This window comes from Eimeria maxima, genomic scaffold (assembly GCF_000499605.1).
Source record: "Eimeria maxima Weybridge genomic scaffold, Emw_scaff896, whole genome shotgun sequence".
Lineage (NCBI taxonomy): Eukaryota > Apicomplexa > Conoidasida > Eucoccidiorida > Eimeriidae > Eimeria > Eimeria maxima.
In genome coordinates this window covers 1-14,590 of record NW_013566844.1, presented here as the reverse complement: position 1 = coordinate 14,590, position 14,590 = coordinate 1, and the positions used below count along the sequence as shown (strand labels likewise).

General features: G+C 53.8%; 3 protein-coding genes across 3 annotated transcripts; 2 read left to right on the top strand and 1 right to left on the bottom strand.

Moving 5' to 3' along the window:
- Nucleotides 1-291: 291 nt before the first annotated feature.
- EMWEY_00045270 (hypothetical protein) lies at nucleotides 292-2,752 on the bottom strand (the record flags this gene model as incomplete). The annotated part of the gene is made up of 5 exons (XM_013482992.1): nucleotides 292-296; nucleotides 1,004-1,330; nucleotides 1,586-1,705; nucleotides 1,838-1,981; nucleotides 2,542-2,752. 5 exons carry the CDS (start codon nucleotides 2,750-2,752, stop codon nucleotides 292-294), a joined length of 807 nt encoding a protein of 268 aa, XP_013338446.1.
- Nucleotides 2,753-5,232: 2,480 nt separating this feature from the next.
- EMWEY_00045260 (hypothetical protein) lies at nucleotides 5,233-6,479 on the top strand (the record flags this gene model as incomplete). Its single annotated transcript, XM_013482991.1, has 4 exons — nucleotides 5,233-5,259; nucleotides 5,502-5,679; nucleotides 6,120-6,206; nucleotides 6,325-6,479. The coding sequence occupies 4 exons, from the start codon at nucleotides 5,233-5,235 to the stop codon at nucleotides 6,477-6,479; spliced, it is 447 nt and encodes a 148-aa protein (XP_013338445.1).
- A 94-nt stretch (nucleotides 6,480-6,573) lies between these two features.
- On the top strand, nucleotides 6,574-14,541 carry EMWEY_00045250 (hypothetical protein, conserved; the record flags this gene model as incomplete). The annotated part of the gene is made up of 7 exons (XM_013482990.1): nucleotides 6,574-6,635; nucleotides 7,244-12,146; nucleotides 12,360-12,491; nucleotides 12,685-12,903; nucleotides 13,291-13,436; nucleotides 13,840-14,102; nucleotides 14,342-14,541. Coding segments are annotated over 7 exons (5,925 nt in total), but the record flags the coding sequence as incomplete, so codon positions are not given.
- Nucleotides 14,542-14,590: the final 49 nt, after the last annotated feature.

Here is a 14,590-nt window from a genome sequence, read left to right as displayed (position 1 = left end):
TATATATATATATATATATATATATAATATAATATATATATTGTATTTATTATAATTAGGAGTATATGCAGCCATTAAGGAAGAAGTTACGTAGTGTGACAGGGACCTGCAGCCGCTGCAGCAGCAGCAGCCGTCCTAGCAGCAAAGAACAAACAACAACAGTAGGGGCAGTCATGGCTATTAATAACTCAACAGGATCAACAGGAAAAACCAATAAAAAATCCTCCCTTAATGAATGTGTTAACCCGGATAGCGCAGACACCCCAAAGGGAATTAGAAAAAAACGTACTATTATCCTGTACACACATAACACACAAACCCTAAACCCTAAACCCTAAACCCTAAACACGTCGGCAACACTGTCTGCTACACACACACACAGACACGAAGCGGGTTTACAAGATGATGAACACTCTTGAGTAGTCTGTTAGGTGCAACATTTTCTTCCCTAGGGTTTATTGCTTAGCCATTAGGGTTTAGGGTTTAGGGTTTAGAGGTGAGGGTTGAGTGTCTAGGGTTTAGGATCTAGGGTTTAGTGTTTATTATTTAGTGTGTAGGATGTATGCAATTAGCAAACTGTAAATGTTAGGAAACAAAGAAAAGAAAATAAAAAGAAGAAAAAAGAAGAAAAAAAAAAAAGGAAGAAAATAAGGAAATAATCCTTACCCTACATCAGGATATCCTCTGTACATAATTGCTCTATATGCATTTGCATTAAGACCGATGCCTACTAATGCGCCAGCAACAAGAGCAGATAGCCATACCCTGCTGCGTACTTTATGTGCAGTTAAGGAAACAATAACTAAAAAATAAGCAAAATATACCCATAAAATCATAAATGGTAACTCTGTTAGCTCTAATAGTTGGCGAGAACAACGCGATAAACCATAAGGATTATAAGGAATATACCCTGATGATGTCAGTAGACGAGCAGGGCCCACTGGTGGGGGGCCCCCACATGAGGGGGCCCCACATGAAGAGGGTCCAAGGGGGCCCTCCTCACTTGCTGCTTTTGCTGCACATATTGGAGGCTTCTCTATAGATACAGGATCGTGTACACCCACCACACAGCAGCTGCTGCCACCACGGATCCTGCTGCTCCTGCTGCTCCTACTGCTCCTGCTGCTCCTACTGCTGCTACTGCTGCTGCTGCTGATGTTGTTGCTAGTGCTGTTCGTGCTGCTGTTATTGTTGCTGCTGCTGCTGCTGTTGTTACATGCCTTGCTGCTGTCCTCCATACAGCTCAATCCACCCACTAGACCGCCGCAACCGCGGGGTGTAAGGACAGCCTCCTCTACTGCTGCCAGCCCTGCTGCTGCTCCTGCTGCTGCTGCACAGACACAACATAACACCAGCTGCTGTAACTACAAACTCCAGCTATTGATCCTCATGCCAATAGCAGCAGCAGCATCAACAATAGCATTGTCAATAACAACAGCAACAGCAATAGGAATAGCAACAGCAGCATCAACAGCCGCAACAATACCACCAGCAGAAGCAACAACAACGCTAAATGCACGACTAACAGCAACAACAGCAACAATAGCACCAACAGCAGCAACAGCAGCAAATATATTTGGCTGACAGTCATCTCTTGAGTCTGAGGGAGCGGTTGCTGCATCTGAGCAATCGGAGCGGTGGCTCAAGGAGCAGCTGAGGGGTCGACTCAAGAGGGGAGGGGAGGTCTCCATGGTGGTTTGCAGCCCTCAATGCAAACCCTACACCCTAAACCCTAAACCCTAATACCTGGTGATTCCCCTTAGAATAAGGGGTAAGGGCCCGGAGGCCTAAGGCGAAAACAAACGCGCAACAACACTTACAAAAAGGAAAACCCCACAGCTGTTGATGGTGCTCCTGGTCCACGGCCAGGTAGAAGCCAACTCAAATCCTAATGTGTTTCCTGCTGGTGCTGCTGCTGCTGGTGATGCTGCTGGTGCTGCTGCTGGTACACCCGCCAATGCTTGGGGTGTCTGCGGCCTGGCTGCTCGAGGCAGCAAAGGCAGCACAACACCTGCGAAAAGAATACCGTCTTGACTTTAGAGGAGAATATGTGGGGCTAGGGGTGGAGGGTCTGGGGATTAGGGCTGAGGGTTTAGATGTTAGGGTTTAGGATTTACGGTTCGGGGTCACTCGTCGGCTACGGTGCGATGGCTGCAGGCCTGAAATGGGCCTTTTCCGCAGTGTTAGGGATGCGACACACACAGAAAGAAGGACATAAAATCAGATAAAAGTATTTGAGGGGGTTGCGACCACTGCCATGCACAGACGGACGTGCGCAGACAGACCAGCAGCAGCAGCTGCTGCTGCTGCTGTTGCGGCTGCAAGAGCAGCAGCAGACCACGCAGCGGTCAAACCGCCCTGCCGCGGGCTTTGTGGCCATATACCACAATTATAAATTTAAAAAATATTGCATTTAAATCATCAAATTCATTCATTTGCACTTGTTGCCCCCTCAGGTGTGCATGCAGACCAACCGCCGCCTCCCGACCGAGCAGCAGCAGGCAATGTTGGGCTGCTCTGCCTTCTCCGGCGGTCCCCTACAGAACGAAACAGAAGCTTCACTTGCTTTGGGGTCCCTTAGGAACTGCACAGTTAAAGAGTAGGAGCCGAGATGCGGTCCCTCAGGAGGGGGCTGGGCCCCTTTCGAGGGGGCAGCTCTGGGAGGGCACTGACTACGTTTTCCAGTGGTTGTTGCAGCTGCAGCTGCTGATGCTGATGCTTCTACTGCTGTTACTGGTTCTGCCCAACTCATCTACTTAACATGTGGAGTGCATGCGTAGCCTGCAGCTCAAATTCTTGTGTTCTGCTGTTCAGAAAGCCCTCCCAGGTGTGTATAACTTCCCAAGCCTAGTAATCGCTAGACACTCCCAGCAGTGCAGCAGATCCCAAGCATGTAGCTACTGACAGGCGTAAAGAGCAGGCGATCTCTTGACATCCCTGGAAGCTAATCAAATCTACACGTTTGTGCTGCAACAGGTCAAGGGGCTCGATACCTGCAAAAAGTAAATGCATCTAAATTGCTGGTTTTTCTCTACAGAAAAGGCTTTACCGGACAACAGTGCTACAGATCTTATTCTTGTTGACTTCTGTGTTCTCCCCTGGATCATCCGTGACTGGATGTATCGATGTCGGCAACCGCTCCTAGTGGCACTGAAGAGAGGACTGCTAAATAAAATAAGAATCACGGGGGTCTCCAGCAGAGGCATCACGGCTAAAGATGCTCAGCTGTTTATTTTTATGAGTAAGCCAAATTTGTCATGGTGTTTCCGTGTACCTTTAGAGTCTTACAGGATGGCGACCAGCATCGTAGTTCGCCACGCAATCCTGAATGGCATTTTCTGTTCGTTTTCCAGTCAGTTTGCTTCCTGATATTGTTGCTCAATCTGTCGGTCTCTCCACACTACAGCTGCCTCCGTGAGAAAACGGTTAGAGACCTCAGGGGCGTCATATTGACCTTTCCCCACTCACCCGCAGCAATGGCATGTCGCGATGCACCATAGGATTAAAATTGACAACGTAGAAGCAAGCAGTGCTGCAACTAGCAGTTGGAATATGACGGAAACCTTACATAAATTGATACGGGTTGGGTGCAACAGTTGGGCAGAGAGCCAAAGTGACGTTTTCTGCAAGAAGTCGGCATCGGCTTGAGCATCTTGCCACCGTTGTTTTGTAACTGTGCTGCTGTACCTATGTACCATATTGCAGTGTTATCGAGTATTCCTTACCCAGGTCTGGATACCTATGGTAAAGCGCAAATTTTTACTCTTGGCTACTATAGAGGATTAGCCATAGTTGGGCAGCGGACGGCGCCGCCATCGAAGCCCTAGTGGTTGATTGCGGTTGGTGCTTGCAATGAGGAGCAGATTTCAATGGAGTTGACAATATTTCTTTAAATATCCATATGACATACAGGTCGATTGTATTTCTGAGGATTGTTTCAGCCAACGTGTATCTCAGGAGCATCCAGGCGCCCTCCTGTACTGAGCGGTGATGCCGTGGCGTGTACAGCGCAGCTTAAATCGGGTCGGCCTCATCCTGTTGCAGTCAGGAAATTTGTAGCATGTATATACGGAACAGCATACTTCTTGCCAAATGATCGCCAGAGCCAATCACTCTGCAAGGGGCGACCCAATGTTGTAGCCACTAGCACTTTCACTGCTAGCGTGGCTAAACATCATTTTAGGGGGTGGACAGACGACCCGCCTCTCTTGCGGTTCGATGCTGCGCATCTTCGGGAATTTACTGACTATTTTTCTGGGGTTGCATTAGCCTGCATCAAAGACCCGTTCCCAGCCTAGGCGCAAGACAGAAACCGCTGTAGTAGCCAGTGGCCAGTCTACGGGTGCGGTAAGCAGCAGCGGAAGCTGCTTGCCTTCTCTCCTTTTGCTCTTTTATTCCCCGTGTTATGAGCTCAGTCGGTGCAAAAATTCCTGTTGGGGAGGGCAGGGACACAGAGGCTTCTTTGCCTTGGGGAAACACGTGGTGGCAGCCGTACCGTTATGCTTTGCGCAGTCCTACGTGAATGTCTGCTGGGGTGCACGTCTGGTACTGTGGACCAAGCACGCTTTTAATACTTGTTCGGGACCTTATTATTTGCATAAAGACATGCATCTGGTAGGCTGGGTTGATGGGACGTTCTTTTACAGGAGCTGCAACTGAAGATCCACCAACTCTGTCACCTTGTCTCACCCGTCCGACGACGTTGTGCAGCTGCACACAGACGGTTGGAGCCTGGATGGTAGCTGACAAGCTTTGCTGGGGTTAAATTTTAGCTGATTTCGACTTGCTTGCACTTCACGACGGTACTCGTGTAAGACCGAGGGTTCCTGCACTAGGATCTGCGTCGGGCATTTCGTTGCCCGTGCACGATCACTTTATTGTACCACACACTCAAGTTGGTTCCTTGTCTAGGAAACACATCTAATGCAAGAAACTGTGCCTATACATAACAAAGTAGTACGAAGAGTTGCCGGGAAGTAGCCATGGGGCGACTGGCTCTTCGTACCCAAGGGACCCACTAGACGGCTAGCTGTGGGGGGGTCTGTCTGCTTCTATTAGGTCGAACTTTCCCTGCTTCTCCAACGGAAAACTGGGTATCTGCATACATTGCATAAATACGAGGGCAAAGAAGGCCCCCAAGAGTGACCGTGGGCAACTAGAGGGCTGCCCGCCGTCTGCAGCCGAGCGGTGGGGGACGGGCAGTGGGGGGATAAGGCGGCAAATATATAGTAAATGGGCAGCGAATTATTGAGTTCTGTTGTATGTTATGCGTTGTATGTGTGTGTTGAGGAGTATAAGCGCCAGCAACAGTATCAGAGGCAGCAACAGTAGCAGCAGCAGCAGCTGCAGCTTTCTTCGGGCTGGCTTCTGGCCCCGCACGCAGCAGCAACGCGTGTAATTTGGGAGCTAATAGAGGCGCGGGGTTTAACTAAAACGGCCCATAGAGAGAAATATTAATTAATGTCTTCATTTAGCATTTTATATCAGTTTTGTTTCCTCAGAAGCAGAGATTGCAAGGTCTAGGCTGGCTGCGCGGCAGCGCCCAACAGCAGCTGCCGGCATCCAGCCTACAGCAGCAGCAGCAGCAGCAGCAACAGCAGCAGGAGCAACAACAACGGTGCTGCAGCGCAGGCACTGCCAGAGCAGCGGCAGGTCTATTTTTGACAGTTTCAAGCATAAGTATGCTTTCTATGTAGCAGCAGCAAGGGATTAAGGAGAGAGAGGGGCCCACATAACACTAAAGGGGGGCCGTTGTCCTCCCCCAGCAGCCTCTGTCGAACTTCTCTGCTGTCTGTACAGCCGAGTTGGATTGGCGGGCTGCTACTGCCCCGTTAGGCTCCTTACCTTCTTGTACTCTGTTTTGTCTGCTGCAGCAGCAGCAGCAGGAGCGGCAGCAGCAGCTTGTCTCTAGCTTGAGACACCCCTCCCCTGGCCCCAAGCCCGAAGGCCGACCTCTGTTCTCTCTGGTGTTCTCTTCTTCTTCATTTGTAGCAGAGCCTCTCCAGCTGCATCTGCATATCTAATTGAGGTAAACAGTAGCAGATTAGCAGCAGCGGTAGCAGCAGCAGCAGCACTCCTACCGCTGAGGGGCCTGCACAGGGTCTGCGGTTCTTGTGCAGGGGCCCCCCTCCCGCCTCTATGGGGCCCCATGTGCCTCGGGAGCCCTTCTAAGGGTATTATAAGCAAGGTTCCTCTCATGTTTTGGTGTAAAGCAGCTATTATACTGCTGCTTACTGAGTCGTGCATTTTGTGTGTGCGTGTGTGTGTGCGTGTGTGTGTGGACTGCTGGTGTTACTGTTGATGCTGCTTCTGTTGTTGCTGCAGTGCTTTGTTCGTCCCATCGGGCGTCGCAGTGCAGCAGCATTAGTAGAGCCGTAGTCAGCAGCAGCAGCAGCAGCAGCAGCAGCAGCAGCAGCAGCAGCAGCAGCAGCAGCAGCAGCAGCGTTGAGGCATCGGAGTGCAACAGGCCGGTCCCATAGGATGCTCTTCGCAGGGCAGCCAGTAGCCACGGCCGCACGGCGCTAGGGGCTCCCTTGCAGCAGCAGCAGCAGCAGCAGAAGCAGCAGCAGCAGAATGTCCTCTCCTCTGGACCCTCCTTCCTTCCCTCGCCAGCGCGGCGGAAAGTTTGGGGGGCGGTAAGCTTTATGAGGGGTCATCTTTTTCTTGCTTTCTTTGTTTATTTAGTTTTTTATATCTTTGTGTCTTTCTTTTATCCTTAATTATCTGTTTGTTTACTTGCCTGTTCTTCCCCCCTCCTCCATTTTTGTTTCCTTTGTCCTTTGTTTCCAATTTGCGTTCCTCCCCTTCCTCACCTTCTTCCCTTCTTGTATTATGCCTTTGCGTCTTCATTTATTTATTTGTTTATTTATTTATTTTTCTGCTTTTTATCTTTTTTCTCCTTGTCCAGTTTGTGCTTGAACCGCTCTCTGTAACTGCTGGCATATTCGTAGTGTTGCATACTAGGGATACTTGAATTATAGTTAATTATATAATAAATTATATAAATAACTATAAATATAGTATGCTATAATAAACATAAGTAATATATACAATATAGGCGAATATAGATTGAATATAGATGCAGCTTTCTGTGTGCACAGATATGTATATACGTCAGCTTGTGTATATGCATGCATCAAATGTCTGAATAAATTAAGTATATAAATATTAAGTATAATAATAATATTATGTATAATTATATATAATTGCATGAGTTTGTGGCTGTGGTTGGTTGTTGCTGCAGCACCAGGGGTTATCACCACCATGGTGGCTCCGGCCGCTCCGGCGTAGCCTACAGAGGAGGGGGAGGGGGGGCGCTTCATCATCATAACCATCAGGGACCGCCAGGGGGGGGGCCCCAGCTGCAGAACCAGCAGCACCAACAGCCATTCCCTCATTCTGGAGGGTACGGCGGGGGGCCCCATGGGGCCCCAGACCCCGAAACCATCCCACCCCCCAATATGGGAGGAGGGGGCCCTTCGCAAGGGGCCCCCCATCACATGCAGAGAGCAGCAGGAGGTGCTCAGATGCAGCAGCAGCAGCCGCTGCCTCCTCACCACATGATGGGGGGGCCCCCGCAACAAAATTTCCTGAGGGGTCGAGGAGGACAGCAACAGCAGCAACAGCAGCAGCAGCAGTTGCCAGCTGCAGACGGCCACCAGCAGCAGCAACAACCCGTTACTCATCCCTATGATCCCCATCATCTGCAGCAGCAGCAAGCAGCAGCAGCAGCGTTGATGCATGGGGGCGGCAGGGTAGCTCCGATGCTGTTGGGTCCTGCAGGTGCAACAGCAGCAGCACCGGGTCCACTGGGAGAGGGTCCTGGCGCCCCACATCACGGCGCCCCCCCTCCTCGTTTTGACGGGCCCCACCATCCCGGCGAAGCGCTACAGCAGCAGCACCACCATCAGCAGCAGCTGCTGCTGCTGCAGGTGCAGGACCAAGGCGCTGACAGAGGGGCCCCCCCTCATCCCATGCATTTGGACCCGCATCACCCCTATGCGAGAGGGGCCCCTCCTGGGGTTGGAGATGCGACATTGCAACAGCAGCAGCACCATCACGTGGGGGGCCCTCACGGTGCAGCAGCAGCAGCTGCTGCAGCGGCGGCGGCAGCAGCAGCAGGGTACCGGTATGATGCCGTCCCGTTAGTAGCAGGCGCGTATGGTGCCCCACTAGCAGTGTACCCTGCATATGGAGAGATGTGGGGGGGGCCCTCGGGGGCCCTGCAACACAGACCACAGCAGCATCCGCTGCAGCAGGCGGGGCCCCGTAAGAAGAATGCATTGGAGATAAGAGACCCTAAGACGGGAAGAGTGATTAATGAGGACCCTTCCCTTACAGATCAGCAGCAGCAGCAGCCACCGCAGCAGCAACAACAACAGCAACCGCCTGCTGCAGTTGCAGGACCACCCCCAGGAGAGACAGCGGCACCGGCCCCACAGGCCGAGCAGCAGCAACAGCAGCAACCCTCCAGCCCCGCCAGCAGCAGCGGAAGCAGCAGTGCAGCTCCCACACAATCCGACACTGCAGCACCGCAAACAGAGAGCACGCAGCAGCAGCAACAGCAGCAGCAGGAGCCGCAGCAAGCCGCCGAGGCAGCAGGTGGAGCAGGTGCGGCAACAGCAGGCGTGGCTCGCAGGACTAACTCTGGAGAGTTTGCACCGTCTGCGCAAAGCAACAAAAGGGAACGCAGGAAGGTTCAAAATGCAGCAGCAAGGGGCCTGCCGCAGCAGCAGCAACCCGCTGCTGCTGCAGCGGGAGACGGAGCAGCAGATACGGGAGCTGGCCCTGTCAAGGCAACTGCGCAACAGGGGCCCCTCTCCACTGGGGGCCGTAGGAACAACGAGGGCTCGTCGATTCCTCCACAGCAGCAGCAGCAGCGGCAACAGCAGCAGCAGCACGAATCCGTATCCGAAATGATGGGGACGCCGCAGCAGCATGAAAGAGAGGGCAGCCCCGGAGTTGCAGGTGGCATTGACGCACAGCAGCAGCAACAACAGCCGCAGCCACCGCCGCAGCAGCAGCAGGTGCAGCAACCCCAGCCGCCACCGCCACCGCCGCAGCAGCAACAACAGCAGCAACCGGCACCGGGAGGGATGATTCGATCTCTAGGGGAGTGTGGGGCCCCCCCTCGTGCTTACGGAGAGGGCCCGCCCCCTCCCCCTATGCATTCGTATGGCCGTATGCTGCACCAGGGTGCCATGGGGGCACTGCCTGCTGCTCCTTACGGGCCTCCCTTCCACCTGCAGCAGCAGCAACAGCAGCAGCAAGGCAGGCCGATGCAGCAGCACCACAGTCAATCCCACCATCAGCAGCAGTTCCTCAACTCAGGAGAATCAGCAACAGGGGGTCCACCGGGGGGCCCATCAGGCCGGGGGCCTAGGGGAGAACGTGCAAGACAACGCAAGGCAGACCGCCAAGCAGGTGCGCGACAGCAGCAGCAGCAGCAGCAGCACGCGCAGCCGCAGCCACACGGAGCAGCGCCATGCGACCTGCATCAGCAGCAGCAGCAGCCGCAGCACCCGCTCGGCGCTAGCGAGAGTGCTGCGGCAGCTTTGCAGCAGCAGCAGCATCCACACATGATGGAGGGCGGTGCTGCAGCAGGGCAGCAGCAGCAGCAGCAGGAGCTTATGCAGGGGGGCCTCATACAGCCTCCCCAGATGCTAGGGGCCCTACCGCCTCAGGCGCTGCTGCCTCTTGGTATGCAGCAACCAGGGTATCATTACCTGCTGGCAGGAGGGGACTTGAGGGGCCCCCAGCAGCTGCCGCACTTAGCAGCAGCAGCAGCAGGTGGCCCCCAGCAGATGCAGGCCTTTGGATCTGCTGCTCGACCGGGAGCGGGTGCGCCGTTGCACCCTAACCAAGCAGCAGCTGCTGCTGCAGCAGCAGCAGGAGCTGCAGCAGCAATCCCAGTGTATGGGATTGTTGGAAGCAACTTGCTGCCATGTGGGGCCGGGCTGCCGCTGCCACACTGCGGCGACATGCCGTTGGTTATGCAGGCCTCTGTGCCTCCTCCGCTGCTGCATGTGATGCAGCAGCAGCAGCAACAACAACCTGGGCCCCTGGGAGCAGCAGCGCCTCCTCCGCTGCACGTTGCTGCGACGCCAGCAGCACCTGGTGCGGACGCAAGGCAGCAGCAGCACCCCAGACCCGACCCTACTCTGCAGCAACAGCACTTCAGGATGCAGCAACAGCAGCAACAGCAGCAGCCTGCTGGCAGAGGACTGTCTCGCCAAGCAGCTGAGGTTGTTTGTCCTGCTGCAGCAGGAGCTGCTGCTGCTCCAGGGGACGCAAGGGGCAGCCTGACTGAGGGCCCACCACCTATGCCTACAACACCCGCAGAGCCTGGTGCAGCTGCACCAGACGGCGCCTCGCATCCAGGTGCAGGAGCAGCCACTGCAGCACCTGGTGGTGTAGGTGGGCAGCAACAGCAGCAGCAACACTCTGATCGGCGTGCTAGGAAAAAGGTGCAAAACGCCCCAGTAGATCGGGTAGCAAAGAGAGAAGCCTCAGACAAGTCGGAGCAGCAGCAGCAGCACCAACAGCAGCAGGGAGCAGCGCTAGTCGCTAGTTCGCAAGCAGATGCACCTGCGGTGTCCCCGACAGCAGCAGCAGCAGCGCCGGCGGCTGCCGCACCAGCAGCAGCAGCAGCAGGGCCAGCAGCCCCAGAGCTCCAGCAGCCTAAAAGTGGTCGTCCCTCCGCCTCTGGTGGCAGCAGGCGGGAAGCTTCTGCAGCAGCAGCAGAAGAGAGCCCCCGGCCCGCTGAGGCATCTGGGGAGCAGCAGCAGCAGCAGCAGCAGCAGCGGAAGCCTCAGCGGAGAGATCGCCAGAGCGATTTAGCAGCTGACAGTACACCTGCCGCGGCAGCAGCACCGGAACAAGAGCAGCAGCAGCAAGGAGCCTCTGGAGCAAGGAGACATTCGGCTTCTACAAATGGGCTTCTAAGCCCGGGGGATGCTGCAACAACAGCAGCAACAGCAACTGCTGCTGCTCCCGGCAGCAGGCGACCCTCACGCCTAAGCAGCCCCCGTCGGGGGAGAAGCCCCAGGGGCAGCCTAAGTGCGCAGCAGCAGCAACAGCAACAGCAGCAGCCGCTACAGCAGCAGCCGCTACAGCAGCAGCCGCTACAGCAGCAGCCGCTACAGCAGCAGCAGCAGGCGAGTCGGACTGCAGGTGGGGTGGAATCTGTAGTCGGGAGTGATTCGTTGCAGCAGCAGCAACAGCAACAGCAGCAGCAACAGCCTAAGCGGGGGGAGAGCAGGAGCCCCTCTGCCGCACCAGCCGCAGCAGCAGCAGGGGATAAGCAGAGTAGCGGGGGAGATGCAGCAACAGGCGGAGGAGCAGCAGCAGATACACCTCCATCAACAGCAACGGCAGTCCCCTCACACACATCTGAGGCTTCTGGCGGCTTCTCGCCTCTGCGCTCGGCAGAGACTGCGGCAGCAGGAGCAGCAACAACGGCTGCAGCACCAGCAGCAGCAGCAACACCACAGCAGAAGCCGTTCAGGCGGAATTTGGATGCCTTGTTGGCTGAGACACCAGCAGCGGCACCAGCAGCAGCACCAGCAGCAGCAGCTGCTGCTGCAGATACGCCATTTTCGAAGCGCGCAGTGTCCCCGGCCTCAACAACAGCAGCAACGGCAGCAGCCGCAGTAACTGGGCTGTACTCTGTTGCTGAGCTAGTGCGGCTGTATAGGGCCCTGAAGCCCCACATTGTTGCCCCTGATTGGCGCTTCTGCTGCGGTGATATGGAGGACATGAGGAGACCTAGCAGCAGTAACAGCAGCAACAGCAACAGCAACAGCATGGGCGGGTTTGGCGGATTCAGAGAGTGGCAGCGTCGTACTGGAGCACCTTCTGCTGCAGGCAGCAGCAGCAGCAGCAGCAGCAGTAGCAGTAGCAGTAGCAGCAGCAGCGGCAGCAGCAGCAGTGGCAGCAGCGGACTCAATGGTTTAGGCGCTTCTGGCAGTCTCTTTGGGATACTGCGGAGACAAGGTGGAACAGCAGCAGCAGGCAGCAGCAGCAGCAACGGCTCCTTAAGGTCGTTTAGATTCCCAGGCGAGGCAGAAGGCGGAGGGGACAGACAAGGAGACAACCGCATGGGCATGGGCGGCAGTGCTGCAGCAAGTGTACCGCAGTGGCGATCTGTAAGTGGCCATATATGCTGCTTCTTGTCTCATCTTTCTGCTGCTGCTGTTCCATTTTCTGTTGTCTCCTCCTACCTCCCGTTGCTTTCCGCTGCTCCTTTTTGTTCCTCTGCGTATTCTCCGTCAAAGTGCTTTCTTTTCCTGTGTTTTAGTTGAGGTAGCTGTTGTATGTGTCTCTCTGCTGCTGCCTTTGCTGCGTTTGTTGATTCTTAGTCGGGAGGGAGTACTGGAGCCCCCTTCAGAGGGACCCTTGGCGTTGGGCGCGGGGCCCCCCCCACGGACGGGTACTCGAAGTTGAGTGGTTTCTTTGGCAACAGACCGCCGCCTCCAGCGAGAGATCCAGTGGTGAGGATTATTTGGTGTTTACGTTTTGTCTCTTGTTTCTTTCATTGAATTATTATTGTTCGTCTCCTTTCTCCGTTCTTTACTCAGTCTGTGTCGTTGCTGGCTGATCTGCAGTACAACTTTCTGTCTCGTCTTTGCTACACATAAACCTGCTGGTGTTATTGCTGCTGTTGCTGCTGCTGCTGCTCTTCAGCCTCAGCAGCCCGTTATAACCCGCTCGGCTGGCTGCTCAACTTTCCGGGCAACACGAGACATCGACCCGCGGGAGAGGAAACGCCGCTCATTAAATGCATTGTTAAATAAACTAACGATCGATAACTTCGGTGTTGTATGTGAGAAAGTCTGCCTTGAGGCAGAGCAGTTCGATGGTGTCGCCGACCTTGAGCTCCTTTCTGACCTCCTCTTCAATAAGGTTAGCAACATGAGCAACAACTGCGGCAGCAACTGCAGCAGAAACAGCAGCAGCAGCGGTTGGGTTTGTCTGCGCTGCGTCATTACTTCCGTTGATTAGATTAACGGGCCAATGTTTGGCCGCATCGTGTCTTTTGGTTGATTTTGCTGTCGGTTAGCTTGTGTTGAGGGTTTATAAGTGTTTACTGGGATGTTGAGGGTTCAGGGAGTGTTTACTGGGAGAGTTTAGAGGGTGTTTTATGTGTGTCGAGGGCTTTGCATGTGCATCTGTAGATTTGTTCATGGATTTTGGGTTCTAAGAATTTGGTTAACCAGTACAGTTTGCAGTTGTTGAGGACTTAGGGTTTAGGGTTTGAGGGTTTAGGATTTTGGGGTGTTCGTGTTTTAGGCGGTGTCTGAACCGGAGTACAGCGAGATGTATGCGGACTTATACCAGATAATCCGCTGGCGCAGCCCTGAGTTTGAGGTGCAAGGAGAAAAGAAGATGACCTTCCATAAAACATTTGTAAATCGACTACAAGATGAATTCGAAAGGTAAGCAGCAAGTGAAGGCTGCTGCTGACAGCACCTGCTGCTGTTACATACTCTGCTGCCGTCGGTTGCTGCAGCGGGAACGGTTAGCGCGCACCGTGAAAAGCCCTCCTGCAGAACAGTAATGGGGTTTAGCGTTTAGTTGGGGCTGGGATATTGTTCTAGTGGGGAGAGTAAAAGTGGTAATGATGGATTTGTTGATCACACGACGCTCAGCGAAGGCATCCCACGGAAGTGCACTTCGCTGCTGCTGCAGTAGCAGGAACAGCAGCATCACCAGCAGCAGCGCGTGTTGAGGTAAAAGAGCACATAGTCTTCTTGTCTGCCATGGGACATGCATGTTACCTAGTAATTGGCTCATTGCGTGGTGTTTCCGCCGCTTCTGCTTTTTCTGCTGCTGCCTCAGTCTGCAGGGCAAGGACGTACTGCTGATAACGGAAGAGGAGCGAGCAGAATGTGTGGATGCTGATGACGAGGCAAAGCTGCTAAAGAAGAAGAAGACGAGGGTATTGGGGAATATGCGTTTTATTGGCGAACTTTTTTTGCGTCGTGCTCTAAGCCCCAACGTGCTAAATGATGTGGTGCATGCACTCGTCTTTAGTAGCAAAGGAGACGCCTTCCCAGATGAGCACTTCATCGAGTGTCTTACTGAGCTGCTCACCACCATCGGTATGTCATAGCTCTACCAAATACACAGTATACACTTTATGCGCAGCAGCAGATGCAGCAGCAGACACGCATTGCTGCAGAAATAGGACTTCGTTGTAACAGTAACAGCAACTGCAGGAACTGCTTCCGTTGCAGGACGGTTGTCTGCGTGTCTGTGATTTCTCTTGTATTTTAGTGGCTTTACTTGGTATATTTGCATGATTAGCAGTAGTTTTTGTGGTTAACGACTGTATTTGTAGGTTACACGATGGATCTTCAAGAGGCCTCTCGGGGCATGATGAATGAATTCCTTGGGAAGCTGCAGGAGCTGCAACGGCGAGCTCATTACTCGAGCAGAATAGTCTTTAAAATTCAAGATCTGCTCGATTTGCGCCAGAGACAATGGACGAAGAAAGTCTTCCGAGATGTTGCTAAATCCGTCGCACAAATTCGTGAAGATGTACGCACACACAACTCCCCATACGTGCATATATATATATATATATATA